This window comes from Pectinophora gossypiella, unplaced genomic scaffold (assembly GCF_024362695.1).
Source record: "Pectinophora gossypiella unplaced genomic scaffold, ilPecGoss1.1 Pgos_62, whole genome shotgun sequence".
Classification (NCBI taxonomy): domain Eukaryota; kingdom Metazoa; phylum Arthropoda; class Insecta; order Lepidoptera; family Gelechiidae; genus Pectinophora; species Pectinophora gossypiella.
In genome coordinates this window covers 179,223-201,720 of record NW_026063272.1, presented here as the reverse complement: position 1 = coordinate 201,720, position 22,498 = coordinate 179,223, and the positions used below count along the sequence as shown (strand labels likewise).

At 37.4% G+C, this 22,498-nt stretch overlaps 2 protein-coding genes across 2 annotated transcripts; both read left to right on the top strand.

Moving 5' to 3' along the window:
• The first annotated feature begins 10,238 nt into the window (after nt 1-10,238).
• LOC126381565 (uncharacterized protein K02A2.6-like) lies at nt 10,239-15,562 on the top strand. The gene is made up of 2 exons (XM_050031031.1): nt 10,239-10,429; nt 11,426-15,562. The coding sequence occupies exon 2, from the start codon at nt 12,489-12,491 to the stop codon at nt 15,342-15,344; it is 2,856 nt and encodes a 951-aa protein (XP_049886988.1). The 5' UTR covers nt 10,239-10,429; nt 11,426-12,488; the 3' UTR covers nt 15,345-15,562.
• A 5,271-nt stretch (nt 15,563-20,833) lies between these two features.
• Nucleotides 20,834-21,496, top strand: LOC126381563 (uncharacterized). Its single transcript, XM_050031029.1, has one exon. It carries the CDS (start codon nt 20,834-20,836, stop codon nt 21,494-21,496), a length of 663 nt encoding a protein of 220 aa, XP_049886986.1.
• Nucleotides 21,497-22,498: the final 1,002 nt, after the last annotated feature.

Here is a 22,498-nt window from a genome sequence, read left to right as displayed (position 1 = left end):
GGTTCCTGTAGGAATGAGATATAACTGTTTAATAAAGACAGTTGCATCAAAATTTTATCATAAATTCCCTAAATTATGGCGCCTACCTACCCTCTAAGTTAGAAAAGTGATCAAATACTAACTTGAGGTCACTCAGTTTAAAAAAAAAACATCGAAATCATTCCAGTAGCTATGGCGTCATGCGCTTCTTGACACGATCACGAAATCTAGATTTCCGCGGGAATGAGGTATTTTCCCGCCATAAAAAGTAGCCTGTGTCCGTGCCTAAGATCCTATCTTTAAATTAACCAAGTCTTATAAAATTCCGTTCAGACGTTAAGGCGTGAATGAGGCAAACTTTTAAAACAAACAATTAAAAATCACTAACCTAGTTTTCTGTCTACTGCCTACGCCTTAAGTACGATAGCATAAATATTAATAGGCCATATCCTTTTCTAGATTACTATCTATCAGCTAACTAAATTTCATCAAAATCCGTTGAGCCGTTTAGGCATGATAGACAAAACTCCCAGCAAAAACTATAAAAAAATCACTAACTCAATTCAGTTTTCTGCCTACTTCCTACCCCCTAAGTACGATGACGTGATCAATTTGCTCGTACAACCGTTTTTAGATAACCAACTATTACCTTACTAAATTTCATTAAAATCCGTTCAGCCGTTTAGACGTGAAAGAGCAAAAGTCCCAACAAAAACGACTACAAATCACTAAATTAATTTAGTTATCTGCCAACTGCCTACCCCCTAAGAACGATGGCGTGATTATTTATAGCCTATGACCATTTCTAGGTTATCATCTATCACCATACCAAATTTCATCAAAATCCGTTGAGCCGTTTAGGCGTGAAAGAGTAACAGACAGACAGACAGACAGACAGACAGACAGACAGACAGACAGACAGACAGACAGAGTTACTTTCGCATTTATAATATTAGTATGGATAAGGATTATTTTCCCTCGTTAAATAGTAAACAAACTAAGTGTAGGTGTTATAATTTCGTTGACGAACTGATTACCTATCCGTTTCTTTGTCTAAAATGAGTATTACCTTATTACTATGATTGATTACTGGGCTTAAAGTTCGTATAAATGTCTATCGAATTACCTCCTCAAGTTTAAAGCGTAGCTAGTCATGTAGTACTATATTAATTATGTGGTGTAAGTAATTAGATTTTATCTGTATGTAATGTAACAGTCAGTTGAATAAAAAAACTTATACAAATCAGATCAATTAATTGGCGTAATGTGATTCTAGAAAGAGTTTTAATGTTAATAGATAGCTAGCTATAGCTATGTGTAGGTTCCTGTAGGAATGAGATATAACTGTTTAATAAAGACAGTTGCATCAAAATTTTATCATAAATTCCCTAAATTATGGCGCCTACCTACCCTCTAAGTTAGAAAAGTGATCAAATACTAACTTGAGGTCACTCAGTTTAAAAAAAAACATCGAAATCATTTCAGTAGCTATGGCGTCATGCGCTTCTTGACACGATCACGAAATCTAGATTTCCGCGGGAATGAGGTATTTTCCCGCCATAAAAAGTAGCCTGTGTCCGTGCCTAAGATCCTATCTTTAAATTAACCAAGTCTTATAAAATTCCGTTCAGACGTTAAGGCGTGAATGAGGCAAACTTTTAAAACAAACAATTAATTAGAAGATAATTAATAACATTTCTTTGCACAAACGCACACACAAACATCTCTCACCCTAAACGCATATACCTGCTCCGTTCCGTCGTGGGTAAAAATCACTAACCTAGTTTTCTGTCTACTGCCTACGCCTTAAGTACGATAGCATAAATATTAATAGGCCATATCCTTTTCTAGATTACTATCTATCAGCTAACTAAATTTCATCAAAATCCGTTGAGCCGTTTAGGCATGATAGACAAAACTCCCAGCAAAAACCATAAAAAAATCACTAACTCAATTCAGTTTTCTGCCTACTTCCTACCCCCTAAGTACGATCACGTGATCAATTTGATCGTACAACCGTTTTTAGATAACCAACTATTACCTTACTAAATTTCATTAAAATCCGTTCAGCCGTTTAGACGTGAAAGAGCAAAAGTCCCAACAAAAACGACTACAAATCACTAAATCAATTTAGTTATCTGCCAACTGCCTACCCCCTAAGAACGATGGCGTGATTATTTATAGCCTATGACCATTTCTAGGTTATCATCTATCACCATACCAAATTTCATCAAAATCCGTTGAGCCGTTTAGGCGTGAAAGAGTAACAGACAGACAGACAGACAGACAGACAGACAGACAGACAGACAGACAGAGTTACTTTCGCATTTATAATATTAGTATGGATGATAGATAATGAGTCCTAAAAACAATTAATTGAATTTGTCCTTAAGACTAGATTATCACCTAGCGCAAAGATGCGATTGAAATCAACTTATTCAAGTGTTACTTTATTATTAACTGACATGAACCAATTACTTGTTCAAAAAAAGTCAGCTGTTTCTATTCAAACCAAAATGCAAAATACAAAGCAAGGCCATCGATCTGTAGAATCGTTTGGGTCAGAGTTAGAGGAACTGTTCGTCAATCTGACACTAGCCCAAGCCGATGGCGATAATACAAAATTCGAAATATTGCGCCCAATTAATGAAAAAGTAGCAATTAAGCGCTTTGCTGATGGGTTAACCAACACTCGTCTTAGTACAATTATCGCTTCCCGACAGTTCAACTCGCTGCCTGAAGCTATCAGATCTGCCGTAGACGAGCAGACTCTTACGCCGCACAGCGAGCAGGTCATGAGAGTGTCTCACTTTAACACTCAGAGAGGCAGAGGTAGAAATTTTCGTAGAAGCAGTAATAATTATAATTTTAATCGTCAATTCAATAACCAGAAAAATAGGTACAATACGAATAGTAACTCGACACCGACATACTATCGTGGCGGCGGCGGCGCATCATATGGCCAGCGCGGCACGCGCGCTCGCGGGTCAGTTTACCGTGCCCGGCAGTCAAGCACACGGGGTAGAGGTTCTTTTGGACGTATTAATTACACTGATTATGATGAGACCCAAGGTCAAAATATTGAAACACAAGAGTTGCAATCGGGTGAAGACACTACAAACTTAAATGAGTTTTTTCGTTCCCATTGAGAATTATGTTTTTAGTTATAACTAGCTTTTGCCCGCGACTTCGTCCGCGTGGCGTGTTATATAAGAGAGAGATCTTTGTGTGTGTGGGAGTGCATACTTATGCAGTTTAGATTTTTTCATAAGTACAATTTTTTTCCCAATAACTCCCATTTTTCAAAATACAGCCAAAAATAAACTTTATATTTACTAAGGTATGCATGCATGCTAGATTGAATCAATTGATTGAATTGATTTTTTTTAATTGATTGTTCATTGAGTTTTCATTTTAATACACACTTCCTCTCTTCCCTTCAACGTTGCTGTGCCCTACAGGGTCCATGTTTTAGTTCCTATGCCTATGTAACACCCCATTGTACTACATGGAATGCAATAAATAATTTAATTGAATTGAATTGAAAACATCTATCTTACGCGGTTTCGATTTTTTCATACAAATGTTTTTTCCCGCTAACTACCGTTCCCGTGGGAATTTTGTAATATCCTGTTGCAACTAAGCTTTAAGTTTACTAAAGTACCTGCATGCCAAATTTCAAACGTCTAACTTGAGTGGTTTAGATTTTTCATACAAAAGGATTTTTCCGCTAATTCCCGTTCCCGTGAGAAATTTGGGAATTCCTTTCTTAGTGCACCTCTACGGTACCTATGGTACCTGCATGCCAAATTTCAAACGTCTAGCTTGAGTGGTTTAGATTTTTCATACAAAAGGATTTTCCCGCTAATTCCCGTTCCCGTGAGAATTTTGGGAATTCCTTTATTAGTGCACCTCTACGGTACCTATGGTACCTGCATGCCAAATTTCAAACGTCTAACTTGAGTGGTTTAGATTTTTCATACAAAAGGATTTTCCCGCTAATTCCCGTTCCCGTGGGAATTGAAATTCCTTTCTTAGTACACCTCTACGGTATCTAAGGTACCTGCATGACAAATTTCAAACATCTAACTTGATTGGTTTAGATTTTTCATACAAAAGGATTTTCCCGCTAATTCCCGTTCCCGTGTGAATTTTGGGAATTCCTTTCTTAGTGCACCTCTACGGTACCTATGGTACCTGCATGCCAAATTTCAAACGTCTAACTTGAGTGGTTTAGATTTTTCATACAAAAGGATTTTCCCGCTAATTCCCGTTCCCGTGGGGATTTCGGGAATTCCTTTCTTAGTACACCTCTACGGTATCTAAGGTACCTGCATGACAAATTTCAAATATCTAACTTGAATGGTTTAGATTTTTCATACAAAAGGATTTTCCCGCTAATTCCCGTTCTCGTGAGAATTTCGGGAATTCCTTTCTTAATGCACCTTTACGGTACCTAAGGTACCTGCATGACAAATTTCAAACGTCTAACTTGAGTGGTTTAGATTTTTCATACAAAAGGATTTTCCCGCTAATTCCCGTTCTCGTGGGAATTTCGGGAATTCCTTTCTTAGTGCACCTCTACGGTACCTAAGGTATCTGCATGCCAAATTTCAAACGTCTAACTTGAGTGGTTTAGATTTTTCATACAAAAGGATTTTCCCGCATTCCCGTTCCCGTGAGAATTTCGGGAATTCCTTTCTTAGTGTACCTCTACGGTATCTAAGGTACCTGCGTGCCAAATTTCAAACGTCTAACTTGAGTGGTTTAGATTTTTCATACAAAAGAATTTCCCTTCACTACTCTGCTCCTATTGATTGTAGCGTGATGAAAGGTATACTATAACCTGTCCAGGAGTGTGAAGAATAATTGTACCAAGTTTCATTAAAATCCGTCTAGTAGTTTTTGTTTCTATAAGGAACATACAGACAGACAGACAGACAGACAGACAGACAGACAAAAATTTTACTGATTGCATTTTTGGCATCAGTATCGACCACTTATCACCCCCTGATAGTTATTTTGAAAAAATATTTAATGTACAGAATTGACCTCTCTACAGATTTATTATAAGTATAGATAACTGTAGTATGGTATCATTTAATGTAGACTGTAGCAGTATACAATTACTAGTAGATAGTGGCGCAACTTTGTGTGTTTTAAAATATGATTGGTTAGTTAAAAATAATTTAGTAGATCAGTTATGTTACAATAAGATTACTATTAAGGGCATCAGTGGAAAGTTAAGTTCAGAAGGTTATATAATTTTGGAATTATATTACGAAGGGTGTAAGTTTACTGAAAAATTTTTCGTTTTTAAGGGGCTGACATGCGCAGTAGATGGAATATTGGGAGACAATTTCTTAAAACGTTATGAAGCCCTTATCAATTATAAAAACTACAACTTACAATTGACGACAAATTTTCGTAATGTCTATATACCTATAAATAGCCGAGTTAGTTATGAGCACGTGATTGCACCGCGTTGCGAGGTAATTAGACACGTACCTACTTCATATAGTAACGATTGCGTGGTTTTAGCGAAAGAACTTCAGGAAGGTGTTTTCATTGCAGGGTCGATAGCGAAACCGTATCATAGTAGCATCCCTATTAGAGTATTAAATACGACGGATAATGAAATAAAACTAGATTTCAGTACACTTGATATTTGCGAGTTAAATGATTTTGACGTATGCAGTTTAGACGAAGAAAATATCACTGTCAAACGCATAAAATCATTATTCAGTTTATTAGATTTGTCAGACCTCAATAAGCAAGAAAAATGTGCAATTGAAAGCATATGTGCTAAATACGCAGACATCTTTCATCTCCCAGGTGACAAATTGACAGTAACTAACTTAATGACACATAAAATAACATTGAAAGATAACGTATCACCAATCTATACGAAACCCTATAGAATACCATTTGCACAAAAGGTAGAAGTTCAAAGGCAAATTGACGAAATGTTAGCTAATGATATAATTGAAAAGACTACATCTGAGTGGTCTAGTCCTGTCTTATTAGTCCCTAAAAAGGCGGATAGATCAAATGAAAAAAAGTGGAGACTAGTTATTGATTACCGACAACTAAATAATTGTATTAAAGATGACAGGTTCCCACTGCCTAATATAACAGACATTCTTGATTCTCTTTCAGGAAGTATTTATTTTTCAAAAATAGATCTCTCACAAAGTTACTATCAATTATCATTGGACGATAAGTCTAGAAAATACACTGCGTTTAGTGTTGATAAAATGTATCAGATATCATTGAATAAAGAGTCGCGACAACCGACAGCTTTTATCGCGAATAGTCAGATGTATCAAATGAATCGGTGCCCTATGGGTCTAAAAACATCACCAAGTGTATTTTCAAGGCTTATGACCATTGCTTTATCAGGTTTCAATTATAAAAATGCATTTATATATTTAGACTAGCTGGTACCCGCGACTTCGTCTGCGTACTTTTAATTTGAATATTAAGGATTATATAAAAGGAACGGTATAGCATGTGATTAAAAGAGAGTAAGTAGGTATATTTAAAAAAAATAAAAAATATCTGTTTACAGTCGTTATAAAGTACCTATGTATTCCATTGAGTGGCAGAAATTACCTAGGAATATTTATCGGTCCCTTATGTCCAAGAGACACTTACAGGGGTCAGCGTCACGTTGTGTACAAAAATATTTTAAAATGACCTAATTTAAAACTTTTTTGTACACAACGTTTGCTATTTTGTTATTATTTGTTAAAATGTGGAGATTGTTTGGACTCGACCCTCGCGAGCAGGCCACGTATACACCACGTGCGCTCCCCCACCACAAGACAGCGCCGTTGACTGCCGCCACACTTCGGCTATTGTGCGCGACGACGAACGACGACCGACGGCAGTGGCGGCGATGCAGAGTATTCGTTAAAAGGAACTTTATCTACAAAAGCCAAATTTTTTTAACTTGATACACCCAAAACTACTAAATATCATGTTCCTAGGTTCAGTGGTTAATATTTTGTATACAAAAAGTTTGGCTTCGTAGTTCCCGTTCCGAATCCGTTCCGTTCCGTTCGAATTTCGGAAAATCCGTTTGTTGAAAAACTCTGCACATCCTAAGAGACCTACGTACCAAGTTTCATGGTTTTATCTTCAAAAATGACGAATACCCATACAAACTTTCAACCCGTATTTCACCCCCATACTGGTAAAAATTTCAAAATGCTTGAACAAACGATTTTTTGTTTGTTATTTAGTGCCTAAACACAAAATTTAATATTTTTATCTTGAAAAATGACGAACCTCATAAAAAATTTCAACACCTATTTCATCCCCTCAAAGATCGAATTTTCAAAAACGTTTTAACAAATTGTTTTTTTATTTCTTACTAGCTGGTACCCGCGACTTCGTCTGCGTACTTATAATTTGAATATTAAGGATTATATAAAAGGAACGGTATAGCATGTGATTAAAAGAGAGTAAGTAGGTATATTTAAAAAAAAATATCTGTTTACAGTCGTTATAAAGTACCTATGTATTCCATTGAGTGGCAGAAATTACCTAGGAATATTTATCGGTCCCTTATGTCCAAGACACTTACAGGGGTCAGCGTCACGTTGTGTACAAAAATATTTTAAAATGACCTAATTTAAAACTTTTTTGTACACAACGTTTGCTATTTTGTTATTATTTGTTAAAATGTAGAAATTGTTTGGACTCGACACTCGCGAGCAGGCCACGTATACACCACGTGCGCTCCCCCACCACAAGACAGCGCCGTTGACTGCCGCCACACTTCGGCGAATGTGCGCGACGACGAACGACGACCGACGGCAGTGGCGGCGATGCAGAGTATTCGTTAAAAGGAACTTTATCTACAAAAGCCAAATTTTTTTAACTTGATACACCCAAAACTACTAAATATCATGTTCCTAGGTTCAGTGGTTAATATTTTGTATACAAAAAGTTTGGCTTCGTAGTTCCCGTTCCGAATCCGTTCCGTTCCGTTCGAATTTCGGAAAATCCGTTTGTATCCGGAAAAACTCTGCACATCCTAAGAGACCTACGTACCAAGTTTCATGGTTTTATCTTCAAAAATGACGAATACCCATACAAACATTCAACCCGTATTTCACCCCCATACTGGTAAAAATTTCAAAATGCTTGAACAAACGATTTTTTGTTTGTTATTTAATGCCTAAACACAAAATTTAATATTTTTATCTTGAAAAATGACGAACCTCATAAAAAATTTCAACACCTATTTCATCCCCTCAAAGATCGAATTTTCAAAAACGCTTTAACAAATTGTTTTTTTATTTCTTATCAAGTACCTAAATATAAAGTTTCGTGGTTTTATCCCCAAAAATGACGAACTCCCATACAAACTTTCAACCCTCATTTCACCCCCTCACTGGTCGAAATTTCAGCAACGCTAGAACAAATGTTTAATTATTTTTTATCAAGTGCTTAAATATAAAGTTTCATGGATTTATATTTTAAAATTAAAATATCCCATACAAACTTTCAACCCCTATTTCAATCTCTTCGTCCCTTCTTTTCGCAATAAAAGGTATCCTATGTCCTTTCTCAGGGTCTAAAGATTGTCTGTGCCAAATTTAATCAAAATCGGTTGAGAGGTTTAAGCGGGAAAGCGTAACAGACAGACAGACAGAGTTACTTTCGCATTTATAATATTAGTAAGGATTATTTTCCCTCGTTAAATAGTAAACAAACTAAGTGTAGGTGTTATAATTTCGTTGACGAACTGATTACCTATCCGTTTCTTTGTCTAAAATGAGTATTACCTTATTACTATGATTGATTGATTGATTGATTGATTGGGCTTAAAGTTCGTATAAATGTCTATCGAATTACCTCCTCAAGTTTAAAGCGTAGCTAGTCATGTAGTACTATATTAATTATGTGGTGTAAGTAATTAGATTTTATCTGTATGTAATGTAACAGTCAGTTGAATAAAAAAACTTATACAAATCAGATCAATTAATTGGCGTAATGTGATTCTAGAAAGAGTTTTAATGTTAATAGATAGCTAGCTATAGCTATGTGTAGGTTCCTGTAGGAATGAGATATAACTGTTTAATAAAGACAGTTGCATCAAAATTTTATCATAAATTCCCTAAATTATGGCGCCTACCTACCCTCTAAGTTAGAAAAGTGATCAAATACTAACTTGAGGTCACTCAGTTTTAAAAAAAAACATCGAAATCATTCCAGTAGCTATGGCGTCATGCGCTTCTTGACACGATCACGAAATCTAGATTTCCGCGGGAATGAGGTATTTTCCCGCCATAAAAAGTAGCCTGTGTCCGTGCCTAAGATCCTATCTTTAAATTAACCAAGTCTTATAAAATTCCGTTCAGACGTTAAGGCGTGAATGAGGCAAACTTTTAAAACAAACAATTAAAAATCACTAACCTAGTTTTCTGTCTACTGCCTACGCCTTAAGTATGATAGCATAAATATTAATAGGCCATATCCTTTTCTAGATTACTATCTATCAGCTAACTAAATTTCATCAAAATCCGTTGAGCCGTTTAGGCATGATAGACAAAACTCCCAGCAAAAACTATAAAAAAATCACTAACTCAATTCAGTTTTCTGCCTACTTCCTACCCCCTAAGTACGATGACGTGATCAATTTGCTCGTACAACCGTTTTTAGATAACCAACTATTACCTTACTAAATTTCATTAAAATCCGTTCAGCCGTTTAGACGTGAAAGAGCAAAAGTCCCAACAAAAACGACTACAAATCACTAAATTAATTTAGTTATCTGCCAACTGCCTACCCCCTAAGAACGATGGCGTGATTATTTATAGCCTATGACCATTTCTAGGTTATCATCTATCACCATACCAAATTTCATCAAAATCCGTTGAGCCGTTTAGGCGTGAAAGAGTAACAGACAGACAGACAGACAGACAGACAGACAGACAGACAGAGTTACTTTCGCATTTATAATATTAGTATGGATAAGGATTATTTTCCCTCGTTAAATAGTAAACAAACTAAGTGTAGGTGTTATAATTTCGTTGACGAACTGATTACCTATCCGTTTCTTTGTCTAAAATGAGTATTACCTTATTACTATGATTGATTACTGGGCTTAAAGTTCGTATAAATGTCTATCGAATTACCTCCTCAAGTTTAAAGCGTAGCTAGTCATGTAGTACTATATTAATTATGTGGTGTAAGTAATTAGATTTTATCTGTATGTAATGTAACAGTCAGTTGTGTGGCGTATACATATATATGTGTAATAAATATGGTGACTGCGAGCCGCCCGCTCCCCACCCCCGGCACTTGCTATCAGGCCGGCGCGGCGAGCAGACGTGTCGCAGGCGCATTGAAAAATCAATTGTGGTTTTATTTGCGATCCAACCAAGGTCTACTGCGTAGTCTGAGACAGCACAAATTGGCGACGAGGATAAAGAACGTGAGTAAAAACAAAGAAAAAGAAACTGTTTACGTGTTACGACTATGCACAATATTAACTTGGAGTTATCAGTACAAATATTTTTATTTTTTTTACATCATGATAAATGGGAAGGGTGGATGTTTACGTGATAAAATACTATTCACCCACGTACTAAATTAGGTTTTTCACGATATTTTGTTTTAAATTGTGTTTTTCTATTGATTTGCTTCCGTACTGATAACAAAAGGTTACCAATACAAAGAAAGTAGTCGCAAGTGTGAGCTAATATAAACCTAATAAATTGTTCCATTGTTGTATATTCAGTATCAGCCATTTTTAGCACGTCTCGATAAAATAAGAAAAAAAAAAAAATATTACCAAAACAATTCTTGATTATGTAACTACCTACCCATTGATCTTACATTCTTGATTTATGTGTTTGTTTGTAAAGTGAACTCAATACCTATGCACTATACAGCGTATCGTACTGAGTACAGAAGTATTAGATATTTTTAATACCTATATTCGAATTTTGAGATTGAACATAACAGTTGAATGTTATCGTATGGAGTGTAACTCATTATAAACAAAACAGTTAGTTAACTTATTGCAAATGGCGAATTCCTGACTATACATACAACAAGATGTACCTGTATATATTAGTTAAGTAAGTCGGAGTCATTATAATGACACCGCAACCGAGTTAAGAACACCGTACAATTATATAATGAGTGAAACCTAAAAACTCATCAAGTACATGGACTGGCATTTTAACATGTCAGTGAAATAACATGTTTTAATGTTAGACGTGCAAGTAATAAGTAGTTCCAATTTAGATTATAGTTTGCTTCCATTATAATATTAATACCTATCTACATTCAACTCGGAAAATGAACAAATTGCGTACGTTGCCGAGTAGTATACTTAATATCTATATAACAATAAAAGTACTTACCTCGCTTAATTGTAAACTTACATACCGTTCCGAAACAAGATTTCCGTACTTACTTGCAGATCGCCACACCATGTCTCAGCTACCGGCGTTAGAAAACTTTGATTGTGACGGCGATTCAAATTCGCTAGGTAGTCGATGGGAAAAATGGAAACGCGCACTAAACATTTATCTTTCGGCTACTGGGGTAGATGTGCCGCAAAAAAGGCGAGCAGTTTTATTACATACCGCCGGGTTTGCACTACAGGAAATTTATTATAACCTCCCCGGGGCTCATGTAGAAGAGACAGAATCAAACGACGTTTTCAAAATCGCGGTAGAAAAGCTCGACGAATATTTCGCTCCAAAGCAAAGTTTCCTTTATGAGAGACATCTTTTCAGACTTATGAAGCAAGAACCGGAAGAAAAATTTGAGAAATTTTTAATTAGATTACGTAATCAGAGCTCGAAATGCAATTTCGCACGGAAGGAAGATGATCTCATCGATCAAATAGTCGAAAAATGTAGTTCGTCTGATCTCAGGAAAAAGATTCTTACATTAGGAGATTCGGTTACTATAGATAAGATTATAATGGAAGCGAACGCAATTGAGACCGTTGAAAGACAATTGAAAGGATTTCAAGTAAGGTCAAACATCGATGTAAACAAAATTGGAACTAGACCAAAAAATCCCAACAATATACGGTGTACTAGATGTGGAAGTCCACACCATGACAATGAGTATGACAAGTGTCCGGCCAAGAATGCCAACTGCGACAAGTGCGGGTTTAAAGGCCATTTCAAAAGTCAATGCCGTACTTCGTATAAAAGGCGCATGGCAATGGCGAATGCAAATGCAGTGCGAAATGCGAAAAAAATGAAACCAAATGATCAATCGAAAGGAACCGGACAACCAACAAATCAACCAATCAAACCACCAAGTAATTCACCTCCCTCTAATATAAATTATGTGTTCCATATAGATGAGGACGCAGAAATAATGTGTCAGGTGGGTGGTGTTAACGTAAACATGCTCATTGACTCTGGTAGTAAAACCAATATAATTGACGATAGGACTTGGGAATATTTAAAATCAAACGAAGTTATCGTTTCAAATCAACAACGGGGTTCCGACCATCGGGGTTCATGGCTTATGGGTCCAAAGAGCCGCTTAAAGTACTAGGTTCTTTCGAAGCATTAATTGCAATAGGACCTGAAAAACAACCTGCTAAATTTTACGTCATTAAAAACGGCACTCGAAGTTTGTTGGGTAAGGAAACTGCAAAGAAGCTTAATGTTCTCAAAATAGGGGTGAGTATCAATTCCTTACATTCCCAGTCAGACACTTTTCCCAAATTTAAAGACATCCAACTTGATATTGCTATAGACAAATCAGTCACGCCAATCTGTCAGCCCTACAGACGAGTACCCATCCCACTCGAAAGTAAGATTAACAGCAAGATAGATGAACTAGTAAAAAGGGATATAATTGAACCTGTCAATAAAGCAACAACCTGGGTGTCTCCGCTCGTACCAATACTAAAAAAAGATGGAGACGTAAGACTTTGCGTTGACATGAGGTGCGCGAATAAAGCCATCATGCGGGAGAATCATCCTTTACCTACCATGACTCAGCTCTTACCCAAACTGAAGAAAGCACGCATCTTTTCCAAACTAGATATTAGAGAAGCTTTCCACCAAGTGGAAATAAGTGAAGACTGTCGAGATATAACAACTTTCATTACCAGCAAAGGTTTATTTCGCTATAAAAGGTTGATGTTCGGAATTTCGTGCGCGCCCGAACATTTCCAAAAAATCTTGGAAAGGATGCTTCTCCCTTGCGAAGGCGTCATAAATTTTATCGACGATATCGTCGTGTTTGGAAGCAACGAAGAAGAACATAATGCCAGATTGGAAAATGTCTTACAAGTTTTAAAACACAATAATGTTCAACTAAACGAAAAGAAGTGTATTTTCAATCGATCAAAAATTGATTTCCTTGGTCACGAGCTGTCCTCAGAGGGCATTAAACCTTTAGATAAATATATTAAAAGCATAGCATCATTCAGAGAACCACAAAATGTAGAGGAGATCCAAAGTTTTCTGGGACTCGTAAACTACATCGGAAAATGGATTCCAAATTTGGCTACTGTAACTGAACCGATTCGCGAAATTTTAAGACAGAAGCTTCCCAAACACGCCGATATTACAAAATTTTGGAAAAAAGAACAAGCACTTGCTTTTACCGAATTAAAAAGCAGTTTAAGTAACCTTCACACACTAGGATTTTATGATCCACATGACAAAACTCAGGTTATTGCAGACGCGAGCCCCGTAGGGCTAGGGGCAGTTCTCATTCAATACGATACACATGGACCCCGAATTATTGCTTATGGTCACAAAAGTCTATCAGATGTTGAAAAACGATACTGCCAGACGGAGAAGGAGGCTTTGGCATTAGTTTGGGCCATAGAGCACTTCAGTATGTACCTTTACGGTTTGCAAGAGTTTGATTTAGTTACAGACCATAAACCCTTGGAGGTAATATTTGGGCCTCGATCTAAACCCTGCGCACGTATAGAACGTTGGGTGTTGCGATTGCAATCCTACAACTATAAAGTCGTGCATTGTTCTGGTAAGAACAATATTGCTGATTCACTTTCTAGATTATGCTCCATTCAAAACTCACATCCATATGACGATGATCATCACGTTAATCAAATTGTGCAGGCTGCAAGACCTTTGGCAGTATCAATGGAAAACATAATTATCAAATCCCAAGAAGATGAGGAAACCCAATTAGTTAAAGTTGGCCTCTCAGACAATAGCTGGGACCCAAAAGTAAATCATTATAAACTTTTTAAGCATGAACTCTGGGTCCATGATGATGTCTTATTACGCGGAAATAAAATTGTCATACCTGTCGAGCTACGCAAACAAGTGCTAGCATCGGCACATGAAGGTCACCCAGGCATTGTTGCCATGAAAGGTAGACTGCGGACTAAAGTGTGGTGGCCTAAAATAGATAAAGACGCGGAAAACATGGTAAAAAGCTGCAAAAGCTGCATTTTAGTCTCGGGACCTAACCCTCCTGTGCCGATGAAGAGACGTGAATTGCCTTCCCAACCTTGGGTAGATATAGCGGTGGATTTTCTAGGTCCACTTCCCAGTGGACATTACGTATTCGTGGTTGTGGATTACTACAGCCGCTACAAAGAAGTCAAAGTTATGAAATCGATCACGTCCCAAGAAACCGTCGGGGTGCTTAAAGAAATATTTTCAAGGCTAGGTATCCCCGTCAGTTTAACTTCTGATAATGGACGGCAATTCATTAGTGAGGAGTTCAAATCCTTCTGCTCAGAGTTGGGCATTAAACTTTACCATTCTATACCGTACTGGCCCCAACAAAATGGGGAAGTCGAGAGGCAAAACCGCGACATCATAAAGCGGTTAAAGATAAGCCAGTGCCAAAGATCTGATTGGAAGGACGACCTTTTACGCTACCTTATGATGTACAATAGTACACCGCATAGCACGACGGGAAAGACCCCCTCGGAACTGTTTTTTAACCGTCAGTTCAGAGATAAAATTCCTTCCGTTGTAGATGTCGAAAGCAGACAAATCAATCTAGAAGTACATGATAGAGATAAAATAATGAAAGATAAAGGAAAACATAGAGAAGACCGAAAGAGAAAGGCAAAGGATAATCACATCAACATAGGAGAAAAGGTGTACATTAAGAACATGATTAAAGAAAACAAGTTAACACCAAATTTTAACCCAATACCACATACGGTGATTAGCGCAAATGGAGGAGATGTAAATATAAGAAATGATGAGACGGGACAAGAATTACGGAGAAATATTATACATTTGAAAAAGGTGGAAGGACAGTGGAAGATTCAGAGTGAAAGGGAAGGGAGAGAGTGCGGTGATGAAGATTGTAGAAATTTTGAGAATGGAAATTCCTGTAGCTCCGAAATAGAATCAGAGGAAGAATAACAAAAATACAGCACAATACTTAAACTACTACTAATTAAATTGATTATGTACTAAAAAATAAAATAAAACAAAAAAAAATATTCAAAGAGAGAGATGTGGCGTATACATATATATGTGTAATAAATATGGTGACTGCGAGCCGCCCGCTCCCCACCCCCGGCACTTGCTATCAGGCCGGCGCGGCGAGCAGACGTGTCGCAGGCGCATTGAAAAATCAATTGTGGTTTTATTTGCGATCCAACCAAGGTCTACTGCGTAGTCTGAGACAGCACAAGTTGAATAAAAAAACTTATACAAATCAGATCAATTAATTGGCGTAATGTGATTCTAGAAAGAGTTTTAATGTTAATAGATAGCTAGCTATAGCTATGTGTAGGTTCCTGTAGGAATGAGATATAGCTGTTTAATAAAGACAGTTGCATCAAAATTTTATCATAAATTCCCTAAATTATGGCGCCTACCTACCCTCTAAGTTAGAAAAGTGATCAAATACTAACTTGAGGTCACTCAGTTTAAAAAAAAACATCGAAATCATTTCAGTAGCTATGGCGTCATGCGCTTCTTGACACGATCACGAAATCTAGATTTCCGCGGGAATGAGGTATTTTCCCGCCATAAAAAGTAGCCTGTGTCCGTGCCTAAGATCCTATCTTTAAATTAACCAAGTCTTATAAAATTCCGTTCAGACGTTAAGGCGTGAATGAGGCAAACTTTTAAAACAAACAATTAATTAGAAGATAATTAATAACATTTCTTTGCACAAACGCACACACAAACATCTCTCACCCTAAACGCATATACCTGCTCCGTTCCGTCGCCGCGTCGTGGGTAAAAATCACTAACCTAGTTTTCTGTCTACTGCCTACGCCTTAAGTACGATAGCATAAATATTAATAGGCCATATCCTTTTCTAGATTACTATCTATCAGCTAACTAAATTTCATCAAAATCCGTTGAGCCGTTTAGGCATGATAGACAAAACTCCCAGCAAAAACCATAAAAAAATCACTAACTCAATTCAGTTTTCTGCCTACTTCCTACCCCCTAAGTACGATGACGTGATCAATTTGATCGTACAACCGTTTTTAGATAACCAACTATTACTAAATTTCATTAAAATCCGTTCAGCCGTTTAGACGTGAAAGAGCAAAAGTCCCAACAAAAACGACTACAAATCACTAAATCAATTTAGTTATCTGCCAACTGCCTACCCCCTAAGAACGATGGCGTGATTATTTATAGCCTATGACCATTTCTAGGTTATCATCTATCACCATACCAAATTTCATCAAAATCCGTTGAGCCGTTTAGGCGTGAAAGAGTAACAGACAGACAGACAGACAGACAGACAGACAGACAGACAGACAGAGTTACTTTCGCATTTATAATATTAGTATGGATGATAGATAATGAGTCCTAAAAACAATTAATTGAATTTGTCCTTAAGACTAGATTATCACCTAGCGCAAAGATGCGATTGAAATCAACTTATTCAAGTGTTACTTTATTATTAACTGACATGAACCAATTACTTGTTCAAAAAAAGTCAGCTGTTTCTATTCAAACCAAAATGCAAAATACAAAGCAAGGCCATCGATCTGTAGAATCGTTTGGGTCAGAGTTAGAGGAACTGTTCGTCAATCTGACACTAGCCCAAGCCGATGGCGATAATACAAAATTCGAAATATTGCGCCCAATTAATGAAAAAGTAGCAATTAAGCGCTTTGCTGATGGGTTAACCAACACTCGTCTTAGTACAATTATCGCTTCCCGACAGTTCAACTCGCTGCCTGAAGCTATCAGATCTGCCGTAGACGAGCAGACTCTTACGCCGCACAGCGAGCAGGTCATGAGAGTGTCTCACTTTAACACTCAGAGAGGCAGAGGTAGAAATTTTCGTAGAAGCAGTAATAATTATAATTTTAATCGTCAATTCAATAACCAGAAAAATAGGTACAATACGAATAGTAACTCGACACCGACATACTATCGTGGCGGCGGCGGCGCATCATATGGCCAGCGCGGCACGCGCGCTCGCGGGTCAGTTTACCGTGCCCGGCAGTCAAGCACACGGGGTAGAGGTTCTTTTGGACGTATTAATTACACTGATTATGATGAGACCCAAGGTCAAAATATTGAAACACAAGAGTTGCAATCAGGTGAAGACACTACAAACTTAAATGAGTTTTTTCGTTCCCATTGAGAATTATGTTTTTAGTTATAACTAGCTTTTGCCCGCGACTTCGTCCGCGTGGCGTGTTATATAAGAGAGAGATCTTTGTGTGTGTGGGAGTGCATACTTATGCAGTTTAGATTTTTTCATAAGTACAATTTTTTTCCCAATAACTCCCATTTTTCAAAATACAGCCAAAAATAAACATTATATTTACTAAGGTATGCATGCATGCTAGATTGAATCAATTGATTGAATTGATTTTTTTTAATTGATTGTTCATTGAGTTTTCATTTTAATACACACTTCCTCTCTTCCCTTCAACGTTGCTGTGCCCTACAGGGTCCATGTTTTAGTTCCTATGCCTATGTAACACCCCATTGTACTACATGGAATGCAATAAATAATTTAATTGAATTGAATTGAAAACATCTATCTTACGCGGTTTCGATTTTTTCATACAAATGTTTTTTCCCGCTAACTACCGTTCCCGTGGGAATTTTGTAATATCCTGTTGCAACTAAGCTTTAAGTTTACTAAAGTACCTGCATGCCAAATTTCAAACGTCTAACTTGAGTGGTTTAGATTTTTCATACAAAAGGATTTTCCCGCTAATTCCCGTTCCCGTAGGAATTTCGGGAATTCCTTTCTTAGTGCACCTCTACGGTACCTATGGTACCTGCATGCCAAATTTCAAACGTCTAGCTTGAGTGGTTTAGATTTTTCATACAAAAGGATTTTCCCGCTAATTCCCGTTCCCGTGAGAATTTTGGGAATTCCTTTATTAGTGCACCTCTACGGTACCTATGGTACCTGCATGCCAAATTTCAAACGTCTAACTTGAGTGGTTTAGATTTTTCATACAAAAGGATTTTCCCGCTAATTCCCGTTCCCGTGGGAATTGAAATTCCTTTCTTAGTACACCTCTACGGTATCTAAGGTACCTGCATGACAAATTTCAAACATCTAACTTGAATGGTTTAGATTTTTCATACAAAAGGATTTTCCCGCTAATTCCCGTTCCCGTGTGAATTTTGGGAATTCCTTTCTTAGTGCACCTCTACGGTACCTATGGTACCTGCATGCCAAATTTCAAACGTCTAACTTGAGTGGTTTAGATTTTTCATACAAAAGGATTTTCCCGCTAATTCCCGTTCCCGTGGGGATTTCGGGAATTCCTTTCTTAGTACACCTCTACGGTATCTAAGGTACCTGCATGACAAATTTCAAATATCTAACTTGAATGGTTTAGATTTTTCATACAAAAGGATTTTCCCGCTAATTCCCGTTCTCGTGGGAATTTCGGGAATTCCTTTCTTAATGCACCTTTACGGTACCTAAGGTACCTGCATGACAAATTTCAAACGTCTAACTTGAGTGGTTTAGATTTTTCATACAAAAGGATTTTCCCGCTAATTCCCGTTCTCGTGGGAATTTCGGGAATTCCTTTCTTAGTGCACCTCTACGGTACCTAAGGTATCTGCATGCCAAATTTCAAACGTCTAACTTGAGTGGTTTAGATTTTTCATACAAAAGGATTTTCCCGCATTCCCGTTCCCGTGAGAATTTCGGGAATTCCTTTCTTAGTGTACCTCTACGGTATCTAAGGTACCTGCGTGCCAAATTTCAAACGTCTAACTTGAGTGGTTTAGATTTTTCATACAAAAGGATTTTCCCGCTAATTCCCGTTCCCGTAGGAATTTCGGAAATTCCTTTCTTAGTGCACCTCTACGGTATCTAAGGTACCTGCATGCCAAATTTCAAACGTCTAACTTGAGTGGTTTAGATTTTTCATACAAAAGAATTTCCCTTCACTACTCTGCTCCTATTGATTGTAGCGTGATGAAAGGTATACTATAACCTGTCCAGGAGTGTGAAGAATAATTGTACCAAGTTTCATTAAAATCCGTCTAGTAGTTTTTGTTTCTATAAGGAACATACAGACAGACAGACAGACAGACAGACAGACAGACAAAAATTTTACTGATTGCATTTTTGGCATCAGTATCGACCACTTATCACCCCCTGATAGTTATTTTGAAAAAATATTTAATGTACAGAATTGACCTCTCTACAGATTTATTATAAGTATAGATAACTGTAGTATGGTATCATTTAATGTAGACTGTAGCAGTATACAATTACTAGTAGATAGTGGCGCAACTTTGTGTGTTTTAAAATATGATTGGTTAGTTAAAAATAATTTAGTAGATCAGTTATGTTACAATAAGATTACTATTAAGGGCATCAGTGGAAAGTTAAGTTCAGAAGGTTATATAATTTTGGATTTATATTACGAAGGGTGTAAGTTTACTGAAAAATTTTTCGTTTTTAAGGGGCTGACATGCGCAGTAGATGGAATATTGGGAGACAATTTCTTAAAACGTTATGAAGCCCTTATCAATTATAAAAACTACAACTTACAATTGACGACAAATTTTCGTAATGTCTATATACCTATAAATAGCCGAGTTAGTTATGAGCACGTGATTGCACCGCGTTGCGAGGTAATTAGACACGTACCTACTTCATATAGTAACGATTGCGTGGTTTTAGCGAAAGAACTTCAGGAAGGTGTTTTCATTGCAGGGTCGATAGCGAAACCGTATCATAGTAGCATCCCTATTAGAGTATTAAATACGACGGATAATGAAATAAAACTAGATTTCAGTACACTTGATATTTGCGAGTTAAATGATTTTGACGTATGCAGTTTAGACGAAGAAAATATCACTGTCAAACGCATAAAATCATTATTCAGTTTATTAGATTTGTCAGACCTCAATAAGGAAGAAAAATGTGCAATTGAAAGCATATGTGCTAAATACGCAGACATCTTTCATCTCCCAGGTGACAAATTGACAGTAACTAACTTAATGACACATAAAATAACATTGAAAGATAACGTATCACCAATCTATACGAAACCCTATAGAATACCATTTGCACAAAAGGTAGAAGTTCAAAGGCAAATTGACGAAATGTTAGCTAATGATATAATTGAAAAGACTACATCTGAGTGGTCTAGTCCTGTCTTATTAGTCCCTAAAAAGGCGGATAGATCAAATGAAAAAAAGTGGAGACTAGTTATTGATTACCGACAACTAAATAATTGTATTAAAGATGACAGGTTCCCACTGCCTAATATAACAGACATTCTTGATTCTCTTTCAGGAAGTATTTATTTTTCAAAAATAGATCTCTCACAAAGTTACTATCAATTATCATTGCCGAGCTGGTCCGTGGGCTCAGTAGTGCCAGGGTTGGGTGCTCTATTGACGGTAAATTTGTCAATAATATTAGTTATGCAGACGACATGGTACTGCTGACCCCCTCGATTTGCGCGCTCATGAAGCTCCTCCGGATGTGTGAACAATATGCTGAGACTCACGGCCTCAGATACAATGCGACTAAGAGTGAGCTGCTGATTTTTAAGGCGGGAAATAAAACTTACTCTAACATTCCGCCAGTGAATTTAAATGGCACTCCTCTCCAACTCGTGACGCAATTCAAGTACCTGGGGCACTGGGTCACAGACACCTTGTCAGATGATACGGACATAGAGAGGGAGCGTAGGGCTCTGGCCGTAAGGTGTAATATGCTGGCTCGTAGGTTCGCACGCTGTACCAAACAAGTAAAAATAATGTTGTTCAAGGCTTATTGCCAGTCAATGTACACGTGCAGTCTATGGACCAATTACACTCAGAAGGTATACAGAGCTCTCCGCGTCCAATACAATAACGCGTTCAGGGTAATGTTGGGGCTGCCGCGCTTTTGCAGCGCATCTGGCATGTTTGCTGAGGCACGCACGGATAGTTTTGAGACCATAGTGCGCAAGCGGATCTTCTCCCTGAGGCGCAGGGTGCGGGGCAGCGACAACATGTACCTGAGCGCGTTAACCGAGAGGGTTGACTGCCCTATCGTAGTACACTGGATGAAGGTACTTATTATGCCTAATTCCGGTGCCTACGAGAAATAGACATTACCTAGTGTTACTTTACTAACATAGTTTTATAAGCGCCTTTTTTCTTACTAACAATAATATGGAGTACAATCTGAAATAAATGTAATAATAATAATAATAATAATTGGACGATAAGTCTAGAAAATACACTGCGTTTAGTGTTGATAAAATGTATCAGATATCATTGAATAAAGAGTCGCGACAACCGACAGCTTTTATCGCGAATAGTCAGATGTATCAAATGAATCGGTGCCCTATGGGTCTAAAAACATCACCAAGTGTATTTTCAAGGCTTATGACCATTGCTTTATCAGGTTTCAATTATAAAAATGCATTTATATATTTAGACTAGCTGGTACCCGCGACTTCGTCTGCGTACTTTTAATTTGAATATTAAGGATTATATAAAAGGAACGGTATAGCATGTGATTAAAAGAGAGTAAGTAGGTATATTTTAAAAAAATAAAAAATATCTGTTTACAGTCGTTATAAAGTACCTATGTATTCCATTGAGTGGCAGAAATTACCTAGGAATATTTATCGGTCCCTTATGTCCAAGAGACACTTACAGGGGTCAGCGTCACGTTGTGTACAAAAATATTTTAAAATGACCTAATTTAAAACTTTTTTGTACACAACGTTTGCTATTTTGTTATTATTTGTTAAAATGTAGAAATTGTTTGGACTCGACACTCGCGAGCAGGCCACGTATACACCACGTGCGCTCCCCCACCACAAGACAGCGCCGTTGACTGCCGCCACACTTCGGCGAATGTGCGCGACGACGAACGACGACCGACGGCAGTGGCGGCGATGCAGAGTATTCGTTAAAAGGAACTTTATCTACAAAAGCCAAATTTTTTTAACTTGATACACCCAAAACTACTAAATATCATGTTCCTAGGTTCAGTGGTTAATATTTTGTATACAAAAAGTTTGGCTTCGTAGTTCCCGTTCCGAATCCGTTCCGTTCCGTTCGAATTTCGGAAAATCCGTTTGTTGAAAAACTCTGCACAT